The sequence below is a fragment of the Danaus plexippus genome, chromosome 12 (genome assembly GCF_018135715.1).
Source record: "Danaus plexippus chromosome 12, MEX_DaPlex, whole genome shotgun sequence".
Taxonomy (NCBI): Eukaryota; Metazoa; Arthropoda; class Insecta; order Lepidoptera; family Nymphalidae; genus Danaus; species Danaus plexippus.
The window spans coordinates 5,798,464-5,818,728 of record NC_083545.1 but is presented as its reverse complement, the minus strand read 5'-3'; the positions used below and the strand labels follow the sequence as shown (position 1 = coordinate 5,818,728).

General features: G+C 30.5%; 1 protein-coding gene across 1 annotated transcript; it reads left to right on the top strand.

Moving 5' to 3' along the window:
• Positions 1-181: 181 nt before the first annotated feature.
• On the top strand, positions 182-19,849 carry LOC116772426 (CYFIP-related Rac1 interactor A). Its single transcript, XM_032664621.2, has 4 exons — positions 182-744; positions 12,597-12,728; positions 15,526-15,803; positions 18,964-19,849. The coding sequence occupies exons 1-4, from the start codon at positions 430-432 to the stop codon at positions 19,226-19,228; spliced, it is 990 nt and encodes a 329-aa protein (XP_032520512.1). The 5' UTR covers positions 182-429; the 3' UTR covers positions 19,229-19,849.
• The last annotated feature ends 416 nt before the right edge of the window (positions 19,850-20,265 follow it).

Genomic DNA, 20,265 nt, shown 5'->3' with positions numbered 1-20,265 from the left:
TATAAAACAGTGAACATATATTTTATTTTCGATTAGGTAAGGTTATATAAAAAATATTTTTTTATCTTTGTAATGAAATAAAAATACATAAAACTAAATAAGATTTACGAATTAAACATAAAATATACATATTTCTGAACGTTAATTTATCGGGCGGGTGGTGGTCGTCAACTCGTCAGTCACTGTCAATTCAGTTGGTGGGGTATTATCAGTGGAGAACGGTTGTAGTGTTAAATAATTATTGTTTAATTAATTTAAATGACACTTTTTTAAACTGTTATGAATTAACTGTGAAGTTTTTTTTTGATATTACAATTGTTATATTTTAAACAAATATTTTACAATACAAAAGAACTGGGCAATGCTATCGATGCTTTCCAGGAGTTATTTATAATATATTAAGTAAATTGTGATTTAAAACAAAACAAAATGGGTAAATTATTGAGTCTTTTGGCCCGTGACGAATCAAACTGTTGTTCCTCACCCCGTTACGATATATTCTTGGATTTCGAAAACGCTGCGCCCACAGATACGGAACGTAATGTTTACGAAGAGGTACAAAGAGTTTTAATAGATTCGGATAAAATTTTAGAAGAAATACAATGCTACAAAGGAGCCGGGAAAGAAATTAGAGAAGCTATAGCTGACCCTTCGACTATAACTCAAGAAAGGGCTTGGCGCGCTGTTAAACCCCTGGTTGATAAATTGCTGCGATTTTATAGCCACTCATTAGAATTGCAACGGGTGAGTTATTAATACCGCATTTAATATCCCATATATATGATTTAAAAACAGTTTGTATTATGAAAAAATATTTAACATACCCTCATATTAAATTGTGAGGGATCATACATGTCTATTTATTTTCGATGATTAATTTACTATTAAAATACTGCAATATTAACAAGGTAAAAGTATAAAATACAATAGATTAAAAAATATATATATATTTTTTAATTTACACTATTTTGCTATATAAGATAAAAAAACAAATAATTTCATGGTAGGATGGTATTTCGGTGTATTATCAAGAGGATGTTTATCCTTATCAGTTGTGATTAATGTAACAAGTAAAGATAACACTCTCCAAAGATACCAGTTATCATAAATGTGTACAGCAAACTTCCTGAAGCCATTTTATTTATTACAAAGATTTTAAAACAGATACATACATATAATTTATGTATAAATATTATGTCTATGTGTTTTTTTTTAAATAAATGCTATATGAATAATTATTATTAAATAATATGTTACTGTAGAAGTGTAGAATATATGTCTAGGACATTTATTGAGCTAAGTGCACACATATATCGGCTTATTTAAGCTTGCCACCCACTATATCCTCTCCAGTGGTCTAACCAATGTATTTTTGTGGTTTATTTATAAGATGTGTTATTTACATGATGTATCCGTCGTAATAAATCATCGTGACTATATAAATGTTATGGAATAATGACGATTTATTCGTTTAAGTTTGCTTAAAAGCATCCAGAATTGTTTTTATTATTTTAAAATAACATAAAAAAAATGCTAAATTTTTTTTTTTTTTAATATATACCTAGATTAATTAATTCCATATTGTAAACAAGCTAATACACATAATTTAATCAATAAAGTGAATGTGTCGTTTGTATAATGTTAAGTGTGTGTTGTTTTTAAATTAAAAATATAAATGGACACAAACAAGTTAGCCGGGTAATTTTCACTCTTCTAATCTTTATAGGATTTAAATGAATTGGTCCATAAAACTAGTAAGTTTTACCCGACTTTTTTTGAGGTTTTTAAATCACACAACAAAAAATATCTGCTAACAATTGATTTTACACATAAATTCAATGCTATATTTAATCAAGACATGAATTTTCATATTACGAAAATCAGTCTAATAAAAAAAATAATGTAAGTTAAATGTACAATATTTTAAATGTAAATCACCGTCGTTAATGTTACGGACGGACATAAATATAAGCACTGTTACAATCGAAACTTCTATTACACACATTGAACCATGAATCATTGACAACAACAAACAATAAAACCGCAAGCCTTTAGAGTTCTGTGTAAATTTAACTGACAATATTTATATGTATTGGTGTGAAAAAAACACTTCGGCTGCAATAAAATGTTGCTCACGATCAACATCCGCAGTAGCGGCCGCAATGCAGACACAGAACAAATCTTAATCCCATCTAACAATACATTAATAAAAATTAAAAATTACATTTATGTCAAAAGGTAACGTCTATAAAAAAACGTTCGGAAATCTATGGTCGATTATTTTTAGTTCGATGATATAATTTTTTTTTTTTTGTCGTTGTTATGTTTGATTTAGTTCACATCGGAGATATTTTTATTTCAAACGTAATTGCCAACGGTATTGGCCGTGACAATCATTCAATCGAGCGAACAGTCACAGCGCGTGAGAATATCATTTATAAATGACGTACAATGTATCCTTTGGGGACGATGAGGACATTGGCTTTGTTTGTTATGTATATCATGAAGTATATATATACATTTTTTTTTTCTTCAAAATACAGTAAATTGTATACAATATGTAGAGTTATACGTAATAATTCTTATCTCTATACTTTACTTGCATTTCCAATCCCTTGATGATATATTTCATTGGCTGTTTTACTCTTCAAGCGCTTATCGTAATCTTGAAATATGTCAATATTAATGTCACGTTATAAAAATTCAATATCTCGTAAGTAAAATAATTCTACTTAATTATTTTCTAAACTTTGATACCAACGAACGTGATTTATTAAATTATTGATTACTAACAAATCGAAAATTCATATATAGTAAATATTTCTATCATATATAACTTACGTATCATCAAACTATTTTAAGCAGATACAAATTGTGTGTAGGTTTAATTTGAACTGACAAAGAAGTTCCTTTTCTCGCAAGAATCTTTAACAAAGTGGAGCTCTATACTCAAAAGAAAACCTCCTTTGCGTTGTACAAAAAAAATAATAAAGAATTTCGTTCCAATTATTCTTTCATACACCCTGTGTAGGATTAATATCTCATGTAAAACGAAAACAAAACGTAATACCATCTACAAACGTACTCGTACATCAGTGCGGTGTCTACTAACATTTAATGAACTTGTTAACTAGATACAAATAGCTGTTGTCAAAATACTCGAATCTCACGACGCTGGAAGATGATCACGTCCTCATTCTCACTACACAATTCCAATTTTACTTACTTTTCCATCGCAAATTAATAAGAAAAGAGATAACATATCTACAAAAACTTACTGTCAGATGAAAAATAAAGAAAAGACGATCGACTTTTATCTATATATATATATATATATAAATTTATATAAAATACATTGCAGTGTATGATGACGATATTAATAAAAAAATATATAAAAATTATACTAAGTAACAAAGAAAAAAAATAGTATAAAATATATAATTTTTATAACATAATAATTTTAAAATAACTCCATAACAAGTCGGGCTTTAACAAGAAATGCATGTTTTACATGGGAAACATATTCTCTCAATGAGTTAGCTATAACTATGACTAAGCAATTCGCTATTTCTACGATTAAGATTGTATTGTTAATAAACAAATCGCTGACTATATAAATAAACAAAATATTCATATACGTGATTTATGTAAACCTCCTTCGTTCCGTTCGGAAACAGCTATTGTAATTACGGTGAAAATGTTTTTGGACGGAATCCAACCAGCTACAACTTTGATAGCTCTTATCGTACCAAAATAGCACAGCCTATTTAATTTTTTTTTCTCTAGCCGCTCGTAAAATAATAAAACTATCCAATTAATCTTATGACATATCAGTCGAATTGTTAAGATTTTTAGAAATATGTAACGTTTCTGAGTCTCGTCTAAATAACAGAAAGTTAATTTTTATTAAACCTTTAATATTTTGTTTTTATATAAATTCAGTCCACTTGATTTAATTAATGAAAAGGCTTTCTTTAATCTGATGAATTAATCAGTGCTTTGTTTTAATCAAGACCGAAGTTGTCAAGGTTTAAGACGCGAGTTCCTGCCTCACTGGTGCTGAGGTATATATATTTATATATTCTTATTTTATATATAAGTTACTTCTATTCATATAAATCTCTAAGGTATAGCTTAGTAGTTAGTAGTTAATATTAAATAATAGAAGCAGACGTAAAATATTGTTCATTTTAATGTCGCCTTCGCGAAACTCGATTACCTATTTACATATCTTAAACACGAACAATCTGGATGTGAGTAACTTCTTCGTATTGCCTGACAATAGTCTGTACGCATTCAGTGCGCCTTATTTGGATCAACCATTTACAGTTTATAAGTTATCTTTGATATACTATATATATGTATATATATATTCATGTTATAAAACTATAAGCAAATATCTATGTATTATATTTGGTCCTTATATGTGAAATTGGCGTTTTGTCGTACTACCCACTTTGATCGATCCCTTTGGTTAGGAATTCAATTATCAAATTTACACAGCTACTCACTCGTGCCTTTTTCAAAAACCGTTATCCATTATCCATATGATAGGTATTTCCATATTTGGTTTTTTTCTTTTGCATCAATCAGTTTACAAAATGAAAAATTTTAAATATTGTTATTATATAATATGTATATAGTTCATTTCAATAGAATTTAACAATCTCGTAAACAAACGTGATCAGCTGATATTGACAGCGACTTGTCTATGTCCCCAGTGATGTGAGTACTTTAAGATACTTTATATATAATATGTTAGTCATGAATTGTGTTACATAAACTTTATTACTTGAATGAATTACAAAATATAATTTTATTTGCCTCAAGACATAAGTAAGACTCGTGAAATGTATATTTTAAATAACTCCGTATTTTCAAATAAAATGTAAACATCTGCGCTGTTCGTATGACTACAATTTAAAAAACGTAGCCAAAACCAGCTGATGTGTAATCATTTATGTACGAGAGTTGTTGGACATTTCAACTCTACCTCGAGAAAAGTTACATAAATATCAAGAAGGAATATTTTATTCACTATATATGTATATGTAATGACATATATATATGTGTAGTTTGCTTATACAAATTTATATTAATATATCAAACTAATAAAGCGTTATGTACATACATATAAACATTTATGTCATCATAACTAGCACAGTATTCGGTTTTTCATTCATAAATATTAGTACATGATAGTATTAAAGTTGATATATGACCAAAAACCCGTACTTAGTTACAGGTCAGGTGCAAAGCTACGTAATTATCCCATGCACCGGGCTAATTTACCTTTTTGTTGGGTGTCTTAAATGGCACAGCTATGGCTATTTAAAACAAGTACCCTTAAGTACAGCCAAGCCACGTCGCACTAAAAAATAATAGGAGTCACCATAAAAATACGTATATAAATACTATAATACGTATACAAACGTGCAACTCACTTATAAGAGAAGCAGGTGGTGGCTCAAAACGTATGGTCCGTACCTATCCTATTTCATCAGCAGGTGCTTATATACGTTTAACTATCAACCTTAAATACGTCTTAAAAATTGTATATAATCTATACGACTACAAAAAGGTGTTTTCGTAAAACAGAACCCAATAAAACATGTGCTCTTCATGTTGCATATTATAATTTAAAGACGTCGATACCCTTATATACTTACAGGTATTTAGGGATATTATAATAGTATATTCAAACAGACATACCGTTGTGGGACACACCTAGCTCAAACCGCAGTAAAATCATAACAATAGTCGTATCAATTTCCTCCCCGCTTCTTTTTCTTGTTGTGTAATTCGACCTTAATTTTATGTGTTCGAACGTTGTTTAACGTCCATACGAACTGTCAAAGATACATATACAGATACTTAAAAAATGTTATCATCTGTTACTATAATTTTTTTCAACAATTACACTTGTATAATATCATGAACGGTTGGATCAAATACGTTACTATATTAAGGTAAAGACCTCACAGGGTTTATAACTTTGTAGTTGGCTCATGTCGGTCAAAGGTTCGTCATAGAGACGCTTTGATTGGTGTATTGCAGGCTTAGCTTGTGAGGGTGGAAATTAATAGTATGTGAGAAATATAAAATGAAAAACTTTGATTATAAATATATATATTGTTTTTATCACCAAACCATAATGTATAGTCCACTATATTATGTCTACATCTATTATAAGTTTAACACAACAATAGATAATTAATTGATTGGTAAAAATCATAAACATGAAACACTATTAATTTATTATGTAAATATAAGATACATCAGATATAAAGACGAGTACACACTTAAAAAGCATTTTATCACAAAAACAAACTTCTCGTTTCTTGTGTGTCTGGCTTATGACCGTTCTGCGGAACCAAATTAATGGTGCATGCCGCATGCGGTACGTTGCACTCGAGATGCTGGCTTGCATGACGTTATAGGACCAGGTATACCACAGATAAGACATTTCTAATTATTGTTTTCATACAGCCAATTAGAAAGCATCTGTGTTGCAATTATAAATCGTTGATTACTGAAGTAGATGTTATTTTTTTCTTTTAAAAGGCAAATTGTATACCTTCCTTTTTATGCTATTAAGCCCGATGCTCATATCTGATTTTGTGACATATAAATGTCAATGAAAAATACGGTTAATAAAATTATATTTACAACAGAGATCTTTAAACATAAGTTGTATCCAAATTTGAATGATAAATTAAAATTTCTATCGATTCGTCAAAGCACATGTTAACAATCTTAGTAAGACATCGAGATATTTACGGCACACTCTCCCGCGTTTTGTTATCGCATGCCGCTAAATAACATCACAAATCTCGCAATTGGATGACAAATGGTGTTAATTAAGTAACAACTGCATATTACAAATGCTGGCAACTTAAACGCTATTATACCTAATTAAATCTATTTACTTGTTGCTTTTCATACGTCGTTTTAGTTTTGGTTTTCGCCTAAGGATTTATCTGGGGCATGGACTATATCTGTTCCAATTGTGATGAACTGCTCAACCGTTAAGGTTTCAAACTGGGACATGGGTTCGGAGAGTGTACATTATAATATGCATGTATGAGACTTTTAAACTGACGTTTGTATTAAATTAATTTAGCTCAGCTTTTAATCAAAACCGATAGATTCTGAATTGGAATTAAATGCGATTGATTCTGTTATAAATATAAATCGTCTAGCGTGTTCAAGAAAATTTTTGACTATGCATAAATTTTGGATAATGTCAGTCACATTTTTTCTTTATGTTTAGTACAGGTGTATTCTATATATTATAGGAATGATAACATACTGGAGAATAATAATAGGAGAATTCATATTAAAACCAAATATCATCACATTTTGGTTTTATTTTTAGTGTTTGATTTGTTACTTACTTGTTGTGAAGCCTCAACAAATGAAATGAACGTACTGTGATCAAATTATTAATAATTATGTAAAATTACTATTACAACTTTTTGTACAAACCAGATCTTTGAGTTGGTCGGTATCTGTTACAATTTTACATTTTTTTTTTTAATTTCGTATAGTTTACATGAATGAACCCCACAGGGAAAAGAAAATTCCGTCCCATTAAATTCTCAATCGATTGCGATAATTATTTTTCAGTTTAAACAAAATCATGACTTTTATTTAGGTTTTCATTAAATTTATCTAGTTTTATGTATCTTTTTGTGTCATTATAAACATTTTTTATCTCCAATAATATAAATGTTAGTAAGATCTCAGCTTCTTCGATACGATTAATACGTTATTGCATTAACTCTATCGGCTCGGTTGATTTACGATTCTTGAGTTTAAATTAATTTTATTAAACACGTGCTTATTCAGTCGATTCCACAGTTACATCTTGGCCTAGTCACTGTTTCCAATATAAACAACAGTTTGACGGTTTTTGTTTATAGACTCTGTATATTCTGCTGAACGCGGAACTCGGAACTCCTGACCGCTCTCTGTGTGCGCGGGCTATGGATTCGTAACGCCAATGATTTATGACTTAAATATAATGAAACTATAGATTTTAGAATGACGATTCCAACCCTTAGTGAGATTATCCTTAATGTTAACATGTCTTAGTAAAAGACGTGTGTACATTATACCACTTAATAAAGTTTATGAAATACGATATTTTTTTATTACAGAGATAAATTTGTGCGTAATTTATCTCAATGCAAACGCCCACTCTGATGTTTCATCTGCAAGGCACATCTGTAATTTAGTTTTATTACAATAATTACATATTATTATTCAATATTGATTTTTTTATACAATACCTATAATATCTAAAACGATCTAATTACATACGAACACTGTTAAAGTGTCAATAGTTAAAAAAAATAATATTTTTGAATCTGGATAATAGCGATTTCATGAAAGAATTTTAAATAATATCAACATTTTTAATTACTTTTTTATCCAGATTTTGTCTCTTATATTACGTTAATCAAAATCATTTTATCAGTTAAAAAATACTAAATTTCAGTAATCATATTAAAAGAGAGACATAATAATTAACAAATGTGAATATTTAAATGTATGTTTGATTTTTCATAATTTTCCTTGAACTCAAACAACTCAAAAATAACAACATACTGTTAAAATTTTCTATTTTCATATTTAATTACTGATATAAAATATATATGATTGAAGTTATTCCATTTCCTCTCTGATAGACATTAAATATACGTGTTATGAATAAAAGTAACAATCAGACGTGATTTTAAAAATAAATAATACAGCGCTTTCGTCGTTTATAATGACATCTTTATTTTTATCCGTTGTTTAGTTTTATTTTATCATATAGTATATATATATATATATATATATATAACATTTTGATCATCTGTCACATGCGATTTACCAACGTCATTTTACCAACCTTAAAATGCATCGTAGATTGATTATAATCAGCCTCATTAGATACGAATAAATTATTGGCAAACAAGAAAATTTCGGCACAAATATAAAGATTTTTTACACTCTAGAACTACGGAATTGATACCGTCTTGTTAATGCGGGACCCTAAAAATACTTGGCGATGTAAGACAATAAAGTTGTAAAAGAATAAGATTGTAAATTTGGTAGGCAATAAACTCTGTTTTATATAAAGGATTGAATTGTTTATAAATAAGGATAATAAAAGGGTTCGCCCGATTTTTTGTATTTCACTTATCCGGTAACGAGCTAATCAAATAAATATTAAACAATATTTACATAATTTAAATAAATACAATTACAAAATCCAAATTTTACAGCCGGCTCTGAGAAATAGATCAATGATTAATCGGATCTTGTTAAGGAGCTATGACCCAACTATCTGGAGCCAGTCAGACATCCCCGCTGTGAACACGTGTTCAAATCGCCATTATACCGTTTACGGCGCATTACGTCATCTGAAACTAAATTCACTGTATGCTTTCGTGGTTACAATATACCTATATATAGCCATACATCAAACCATCAAAAATTATTACTAAACAAATTAATTTAATTATTCATGTCGCAGAACGTTGAAAAATTCATTCTTTTTAAGAAAATACCATGTTATGATTGTATTTATTTTAGAAGTGATCTAATTTGAATATGACCAAATAACAGGATAACCGCAACACACGGGACAGTTTCTTATTTCTGAGCCTCAACGTCATCGGGATGCGAGCGACACGTGACTCACCTCGTAATATGTGACTCAGCGACACCATACCTATTATTACTCAAATTATAAAGGATAACTTATACATATAACTGTATAAAATACACATTTAATGTCATATTGTCTGTAAATTTTGTTATAATATTAAAATTATATTAATTTCGCTTAATATGTAAGTTACTTTAACAAAGCAAGATATTATGAAGTCTATCGGATGTGATTGTTAATTAATGATTTGTGACCAATTAATGTCCTGCTTCAGTTAATATAACTTGTTACAGTAGGATGAATGTCTGCATACATATTATATATAATTATGTGTACAAATATATTGTGATTCAAACATTTTAAGAGGTTAAAAAAATTAAAAACGAATGCTTCATATTATATAAATAACATTATTTAATATTTATTCAAGAATATAGAAATAATATCTTCATTATTTTTATATTTCCACAGCGGATTTTTAAAGAGCTATTAATTAAAATATTAACTTAAACATCCGAACGGGGACAGGTGAAAAATACAAAAATACAGATAAAAAAGTCATTGCAAATATTAAACGCATCATTATATAACGTTAATCAGCCAGGTTTTAGGTTATGGCCATTATAAAATATATTAAAAAAAAATCCTCAAAAATCCAATAAGTTTTCATGCTGTAAGACATTAAATCTTCTGAGCAACCTTAATTATAAGGATCCATTGTCTTTACCGGATTGTACATAACAAGGCCCGTCTCCAACAGGCGTGGATAAAAACTTTAATTAGGTCGAGGGAATCAAGAAAGTTGAATGATTTAAGTTGAAAATGTAAAGAAAATTTATTACGAATAACATGCAAAGCTTAAATTCATTCATGGCTATATTATAATGTTACTTTTTTTTTCTCTAAATCGCAATGACCAAGAACTAATACATAAATCCATTAACGAGGTGTGAACGCAACTTAAAACACAATCTATTGGACATGCCCTTCCTGTAGCATGCAAATCAACTTAACGACACGCTTATACATATTCGCCTGTCACTTGAACTATGTTAAAACAATGTTAGTGTGAAAAATATAAGTATCGATAATGAGGAATCGATATTATAAATGAAGTGCGAATTAACAGCGGAATGTTAACGTAGGGAACAATAACATCCGGTCACTATGGACACGAAACAGAGTGTTTTTGGTTCGCGCTATTTTACCTGTTTATATTTTTGTTATAAAATAATTAATGTAACCTTAATACATCTTCATATATATAAATATTTTATGTTTGTATGTCACTGAACTCCTCATAAACGGCTGGATTGGATTTGAACGAATTTTCTTCTATGCATTTGGGTGGATTCTCGGACGATTTAGATTTACAAATCAGCACAATTTTTTTTAAAACATTTTATACATTTCTCTCCAAGTACAACTCTGATGTTCACGCGGACGGAGTCGCTGGGAAGTTCGGGTTTTGTACTCAGTATTACTGAGTTTACTTTTGATCCTATTTTTTTAAACTTTGAAATAGACAACTTTTTTTTTTTAATTTCAGCCATTTTTTTGTGTTAAGTAAACCTGCTTACAGTATTTTAATATCGACATTATTGAACTACATACTTATTATATGAACCTTTTTTCTAATTCGAGGCGATCAATATTCATATTTAAGCGTGCGAATTTATTTTTTGAACAGACGACCTTTTCTCTGTGGGTCAAATAAGGATCGGTTATTATGCTTGGCCAGTTTAAATTGGAATGTTAAAAAAAATATGTATATATAGTTTGAAATTAGAATTCTGTCTATGACCCAAATTGACAAAGTGTTGCGCTCAAAGAAATCAAACATCACAAAGCTAGTGAACAATGACTAAATTTATGTTTTAAAAATTGTCATATAAATAATATATGTGAAACTGAATACTATATAATAATAAATCAAGATGTTTTCAAGTGGACTGATTAGCGCCAGCTTCATTTAAACTGCGTATGAAGATATCGATTATTGAACACGTAAATAGATGCTAACACCGTCGTTCGTGACAATATTCATATGACGTACATAATCCCTGCCTTACCACGAGTTGGCAATGTCACACCACTTACGGAGAGTTTCCGGTTTTTCATAAACCTACACTGACATTATCATATGCGAAGATTTTGGTTACAACGTGTAACTTTATTTAGTCGGTTTTCTTGTAACGTTTCTGCCTTTAAATTCCCACTCGGTTCATTCAACCTTACTAAATCGCTGCACGTCACGAAACTCCACATATACTCCGATATAAATTTAAACGTCCAGCAAACGATGTCTGTTATAACAGAACATGTAACAAAAACTGTGTTTGCCATTCCGAAACATATTTCACTGTGCAGCAATCAACAATTCCTCTGGAATTAACTGCTCGCATTTTTTTTCGTAACTATGTTCTACCCTCGTCTTTGTGCGTATTTTTATTATTGTTTGTATTTTATCGTTTTTTAAAGAATACGTATTAGACTGGGTTTTATTTCGCGTATTCTCAGATACCGGCCTACCCTTGGTAAATTGTTGTAACTATTTTTTTGACGCGACTTTGTCTGCGTTTTACTTACTACTCATGTTAATACATGATTCTGTTCAAATTAGGCTGGTTTATATTTTGGTTTTCTAAAATTTTCTCATTTACAGTACAAGTCTCTTTAAACATCAACATCCATTTTTGAACGAAAAGCTATTAAGATTATACTATTATAATATATTTTCTATCTATTGCGCTTACGAAATCCTTATACATATATATAACCACAAACGGACAGTCAAATTTTATGTAGGTAAAGAACATTAATACTTTAGCTAGCAGTTTTCAGTTTTGTTTTTCCATCTTACCAAAATAAAAATGTTCCCATTTAATACTACGGTTATATTAACCGGTATTGATACTTATTTAATGTCTTCCAGGTGGTACCACGCTTACTGGGCTCTCTGGTCGGGGGAGCGATGAGTCCCACACAGCATTTGGAGCAACAGCAGGCCTTGGTCAAACAATTCGCTGAAATTTTAGAGTTTGTTCTGAAATTCGATGAACACAAAGTAAGTAGTCAACCAGTAAAATATATCTCTTGTCAGTATCACTTACATTGTGTTTTTTTCTCAGTAGTTGCAATTATTTTTGCTTTTCATGTTTACGACGTCTATACAATGTGCTTGCAAAATGATTATGCAAATTTGATCGAGTTGGTTCTCTCGCTTGTTATAACTCAGTCAATGTGGCTTTTAAATTAAGTTCTGTGCAATTTAACTTGTTTTATGAACTTGCATGCATTAAAAATATTTGTAAGATTGTAAAGTTATTATGTAATAGATAATGTCGCTCTAACGAGACCTAGATCAAGTGTCAGGCCTCCGGATAGGACCTGTTCGACACTAGAATTTATCAAAGCCTAGATCTGAAGAGATGTTGAACTTATTAATTTATCTTTTATGAATTCCTTATGTCGGTATAAAACTTTCATATACAGATTAATTTATTTTATATTATTATATATAACTAACTTACGTCTGCGGCTTTGCTCGCGTATTACACCTCTTTTGAGTTTCATGTTATCGTCTTTATGACGTTTACTCCGAATTTATCAAAAATAAACAGTAGGTATTTCAAGTCAATGACCTTTCGATTAAAAAAGTTATTTTGAAGAACGGCCCTAAATTGAACAAAATAAGGCCCTAAAGTAATAGCATAACGAACATGTTATCGAACTGAAACCTTCCTGCCAATTGAAAGCCTAAATTACTCCTTATGACATTGCCTTCCTGAGAGTGAAATTCTCTTCAAAATTGGTTCAGCCGTTCTAGAGATAAGCCGGAACCAACAGACAGACTGATCAAAATTTTCAATTCAAACATATGTCAATTTGAAATTACAAACAGACACTTCCACTTTCATTAACATAGATATATATTCTTTGTGTTTTCTTTGTAGTATAAAAAATCTGATTGTTATTGTAATATCTATAAACTATTTCCGCGGCAACAAACACCTGTTATGGAAACAACTAATTACACTATTGTAATTAAAGAACAATTAAATGAATCATCTGAATGAATCCAAGCTTGATTTAAATCATTCCAACACACAATAGTTCCGATGATCTCAAAACTTAAGACGATTCCCATTGCATAGCGTGTAACACAACAATTTGCGAGCCTCTTTAATTTATTTACTATCTCATCTTATCTCCATTTATCTATAGATAGAGAGTTCAAATATTATCAAGTACACGGTAAAATTCATACGTATATAATATATATACAAATCTAGTATATGCAGTTCCCGTATCAATTGATACAATTGCTATTAGTTAGACCCGCTGTATACTAGCAGTCATTATTATGTAAACATGTCATTGGCTGATACGACCCTTAAATTAAATAAACGCTTCGACGATTAAATCTCTTATAAATAAAGCTATCTTTTTTTTTTTTATCAAACACTTGATTATTCTATACCTATATGACCTTCTTGATCCTTACGTCATTTCGTTTTTAGTCTTTGTGGTCCATGTTCTACTTACAGCTCTACTTATCTGGTTTTACGTAGGACTCGGTTCAGTAATTCCAACGTATAAAAAAACAAACATAAATATTGCACTTTAATATTTGTGGGAAAAGAATTATGTTCGTGTAATGAATCTTAAATTTTCATTCACGTTGCAAATTAAATGGCACTGTACTTCACTTCACATAAAATGAAATGTCGTATAAGTTTCATTTTAAACGTGATGTTGCAACCTTTTATAAAAAAAAAAAATTACACCGTCCTCTCTGTTGTTGAAAGTGCTCTGTTAATTGCATTCGCATGTGATATTTTTATAAAAAACTATCTATTAATTGTAATTAAAATTAAAATTAAGAAATGTATTGATTATTTAAAAAATATATAGTTTTGCTTAATTATATCATGAATCCATTACTTGGCTAAAACTGAGTGGTTAGAATGGTCAACTTGTTCAACCTAAATTTAAGCTTTTGAAAGTCTATTGATTGCCTTATATGGTCCGTGAAACGCTCCGATGCCACAGGATATAGTGCTGAGCGAATAAACGGGGAATAAGGATGCGTTGACATAAAGGAGGTACTTATTAATATCACAAAGAGTTCCAATTTCAAATCCGAGTATCGGTTCCGATTTGATTAAACATCAAAGTAGGGCGTAAACTGTTATTCGCTTAACTTACGGAGCGTAGCGGAAATACGACCTTATTTCTATTGATATAAGATCTAAGCTATCCGTGGTATTGTAACAAAGAAAGTAGGTCAACGTTTTATTTTGACGATTTTTGAACGTATCGTGCATAGATAATTAATATGCAATGAATAATTTGAGTGAGATTTGTACTTTTGACAATTATTATATGTAGTTAACTATATATCTATTTTTGTATTAATTATATTATACTAATAAAAATAAAATTTTAAAGTCTTGTTGTAGTTCCTATATCATGCACAGTATTAAAAAATTTCGTTTGTCATAATAAATATAAAATAAAATGAGTCAGGTAAAAATATGTGTATGAATTGCCCGCAATCTGATTCACAGCCGATCCGTTTATTTTCTTGTTAAGTGGGTTGAGAATAAATAAATAAATTCGTAACTATTCTCGCTCAGAAACTCCGTAAACACGAGATAACTTTATTATTATGTTTTATTCTGACCGATTAACTGTATTGTTTATTGAATTGTAAATTATATATTTTTTTTTAATTTTAAAGTGTATTTTTAACCTCAAATCAGATTGTATAAATTATTTAAAAAATATATATTTTGTCATTGGTTATATTTGGATATTTATGGGACTAAATTTCATGAATAATTTTCAACAAAATTCAGATGAAGACACCAGCTATCCAGAACGACTTCAGTTATTACAGACGGATAGTTTCACGAGGGGGTCTGATAAACGCTGAACTTCCACCGGGCGAAGAACCCCACATAGGCGCGGAGGTGGCCAACAGAATGTCCCTTTTCTATGCTCAAGCGACACCAATGCTCAAAGTGTTGTCAGAGGCGACCAGCCAGTTCGTGAATGACAATCAACAGGACTTGGAGAACACGACAGAAACACTCAGCACCATGGCGAAGGTCTGCTTGAGGATGTTAGAAAATCCGTAAGTATCCTCACGCTCATTACATCCTCAGTAGCCTTACTATAAGTTTATATCGTCAAACTAAAAATGTTGAGTTTCCAGTTAAATCCATAAACATATGTTGATACTATCCTGTGCGAAGGTTACGTAGGGAAAATGCAACTTTTGGTAGGTGAAGAAATTTTTTAAAAATAGAATGTAAATTGCCTCCAAAACTTTCCATGAATCAACAGAAAACAAAAAAAAAATATTCCTTTAAAGCATCGAATTCTGAGAATGTAAATTCTCTGTGTATTTTCGGTGACCACAAATCATTTCCTTTAGCAACTTTTCGTGCACAACTTTCTGAACATTGTTGCACTGGAAGATCAATTCTTGAAGTTTGGAATGAATGCAGCTTCTAAACTTCAGCCTCACGACATATCGGACATAATCGAGCCAGTGTTTAGATTTTATTTTATAAGAGATGTTACATTTATGTTGTTGGTAGCATGCATTTCTGAATCGCACGTCGACATCCTCATTGCCGTGCAAGGGCGAATTATAGTGATGTACTAGCCCGGGGTCAAGTGTCAAGTGTCGACATATGATAGGACAGTGATGACATAATGCTTCATCAAATACTCTAGGCTCCCCTTTCTATTAATATGATTTTCTTCCTTGTTAAAAATATTATACGTACCAAATACATATCAACGTCTGTATAATATAAATGAATTGCCCTTAGAACATTTATATATTTTTTTGTACAACCAAAAACGAATATTTGTTTAGTCTTAAGTCCTTTTTTGTCTTGAAGCCATACAAAGAAACATCTGTATATAAATATAAATACCGAAAGGTATCGTATCATACTGACATATAATTTGGATAAACTATGACAAATCGATTTTCAATAATGGCTTATCATGTATCAGATGCTATATGGTGTGCCGCTTTTAACACGAACCGTCCTCTGACGTAGGCACTTCCTTATCAGACGTATTCGGTTATAGTCAGTTGATGGGAGACACATGCTGTACAAGTTTAAGCGAATTTAATCTGTATTCCTATGGGCTATAGCTTAGAATTCTATGCTGATTTTTAATGATTACAATGTTCAGACTGGGCTACACCAATCGGGCTTCCCATTGAGTGACAATAGAGCAATGTGCCTTGAATGATAACATTAACAGAACTCGATGACACATTCATAATTAGAATCGCACAAAACGTTTGAGATTTATTCTGCAACGAAATCCGAGTGATTTAATTAGTTTAGATCAACAAAACATTCAAGAACAATAAAGTGGCTCTTAGTGGCTTTTAGATTCTATATCTTTAAAACGTGTTTAAGAAAAACTGCAACAGAATTATGAAAATTTTTAAGTCGAATGAGATAAAAGGCGTGTGATTTTAATCAATGAAATTTCTAACCGGATTTCTTCTCGCACATTTGTTAATTGAAAACACAATAAATACACAATCAGTAATCAGCAGGAGTTTTGCATTGTTAACCCGAATGCCAACCGATGTTAGGCTGTTCGCCAGATATATTGAATAAGAAACCTTAAATCATACGCATTTAAGTTGATATTGCAAAACTCACGCATAATTTAAAACGTTCAAGAATAACCCAAAAATATACTGATGACGTCATTAGTATTTGTCTTAATTTTGTGTATTGATTACTAAGAAAACTGCTGATAAATTATTTCCAATAAATTAGTAGATATTTTTTAAAGTATTTAGTGAAATTATAATGAAAATTTTCATTATTTTGAAATGTCGTTTATCGTTTTAACCTCGATGTTGTTCTCTAGCTGCGTTTTCCTCCGTACTAAAATAGAGGCATATAAATGGAGCATCTCTGTTATAACTCAAGTTTATAGTAAATAATACAGAAAATACGCTTAAAGAACAATTTTTAAAAATTTGTATATTAAATATAAATTGTTATGTCGTTTTAGGCGTTATTTACCAACTATACTATCTTGTAATTACGATTTTAAAGTTAAGGACATGTCAGGTTAATACTAGAATTGATATTAAAATATATGTAGAGTGAAATAGTCATAGACACGAGCGAGACTCGACTCTACGACCTGCGTAATATCGCTTTCAATTTTGTTTTCGACAATAGGTGCGATAGCTTACAAAATAATGAAACTGAGATACAGCATTCCCAAAGACACGGCCTCGAACCTGTCCGTGTAGATAAATTATAGCTCTACATCTTATATTTGAATTTAATTTTCCAACTATATTCCTTAAAAAAATTAGTTTTAGTAAATAAAAAATAAATTAGTTTGTTTTTTTATCATTTTACGGCTGGGGTCCGTACATGTCAGTCTCGACTGTTATAATATCAAACAAGAATATAAATGAAACTAGTGTTATTCGGATTTACTACGCGGATTTTATTATTTAATAGTAAATCCGAATAACACTAGTTTCATTTAAATGAATACTCGCGAAAATCTTAGATCTCATTATGCAAACAAGAATATGTTAAATCGAAACTTTTACAGCCAACTTCGCAAATGTTGTTTCTTTAATTCCACCACCGCACCGTCCGAAGGACGCTGGTATCCTTTCCACGTCTTCACGGATTTTCATTCATATATTTTCGCGTATGATAGGTAACGAAGACACCATACAAAATGTTTATGTTACACTATTAATAACTATGAGAATTCTAATACATATAATATTTTATTTAATTACAATATTTCGTTTCACGATACACACTAGTATTAAGTTACTGAACGCACGACGTTTATGTTATAGCTACAACCATTTCCATTTCACGAGGACCCCCAGCAACAGCTAGATATTCAAAGCAGGTGTACATTAAATCATAAATTTTGGTCACAAGAAAAACTGTTATGGGCGAAAGTTAGTAGTAACTTCCGTTCGTGGACTATAAGTGTCGGATGGTTTTAGTCCTACGATAAAATACGATGTATTGAAAATACAAAATGGAGCCGGCACCCGCACGGGGAAACCATGGAATGTCAGAAGTTTTGTCTCTTGTCAGTCTCATTACGAAAATCTAATTGATTAATGTTATTATCATGAATTGTCTAAAGATATCGTCATAGAAATTTAGCGAATATAAAATTTTGTAAGCTATGTCACCACAAACAAACGTGCTATAATTAAAAATAACTCCATTGTAAATGCCTTTTTACTTTTACAGTAAACTAGTCGCCCAGTTCAGTCGTGAAGAGACGTCTCTCTTGGTACTGCGAGTGATGGTCGGTCTGATAATCCTGTACGATTGGGTCCACCCATCCGGCGCTTTCTGCCGTTCATCATCAGTGGATGTGAAGGGTTGCGTTAAATTCCTTCAACAGCAGCCGCCGCCGAAGGCTGAGCCTCTCTTGAACGCTCTCAGATACACCACAAAGCACCTCAACAGCCAATCCACGCCACGGAACATTCGAAGTCTTTTGGCTGCGTGAGGACACCATTCAAGCCTTGCATGTTGTTGTGGGGATTGATGTGACAATAAACTAATGGGGATTTCTCGCTGGCATTTATTTCGCTGTTTGCTTCTTTGTAGCTTGATCTTTTATATTTATATCGATTTATATAACTATATTAATCATTAGCTTATATAACGTCAATATAAAAATCCTAATACCGAAAGATCACGCCACAATACGAATATTGTATAAGTAGATTAAATGTTGTAGCCTATAGTGATTTGATGATACGTTGTGTATAAGAGATGCTATAAATTTATACCGATTTAACATTTAAAACAATAAGCATAACTAAAATATTTAATGTATTAAAAAAATAAAATTTTCTAAGTGACACAGATTATATCTGTGAATGTAGACTATACATGCTTTTAAAGCGATTACAGATCAGTTATTTTTGAGAAATCTATCCCTTACCCCACAATTGTGCAAGGTTATTAGTAAATGGTGTCACAGATTATATGAGTCACTGTAATGTAGGTAATAAATTAAGATATGTTATAGATTAAATGAAATGTATTAAATAATAAAAAAAAAAACTGCCTTGAAATAATGATAATCGGTTACCACAGAAATTGTGCAATAAGTGAAACCAGTGTTGAAATAAATTTTTGAGAACATTTTTACTACTCAATTAGAATTTAAGATTAATGAAAGGAATTGATACAACTATAACAATTTTTAATACCCACTTGTTGTAGATATATTTTATATAGCATAGGCATATGTATTGTGCAATCTTTCTTGTCTTAAATATATATGTTACAATACATTCTCTGAACTATACGTGACTTCTATACTTGTTTCATAATAAATTAAAATTATATTAAACGGCTGGTAATATGAAGACATAACTGAAGCCTTTAATATATTATTCTGTAAGTACTAGTAATGTAATTATGCATGTACCACTGCCTTGATGTTAACAAAGTAATTTTAAATGGATTTTATATATGTTTTAATATAAATATTATCTATACAGAATATTTAATCTGTGTAGTCGTTGTGCACAA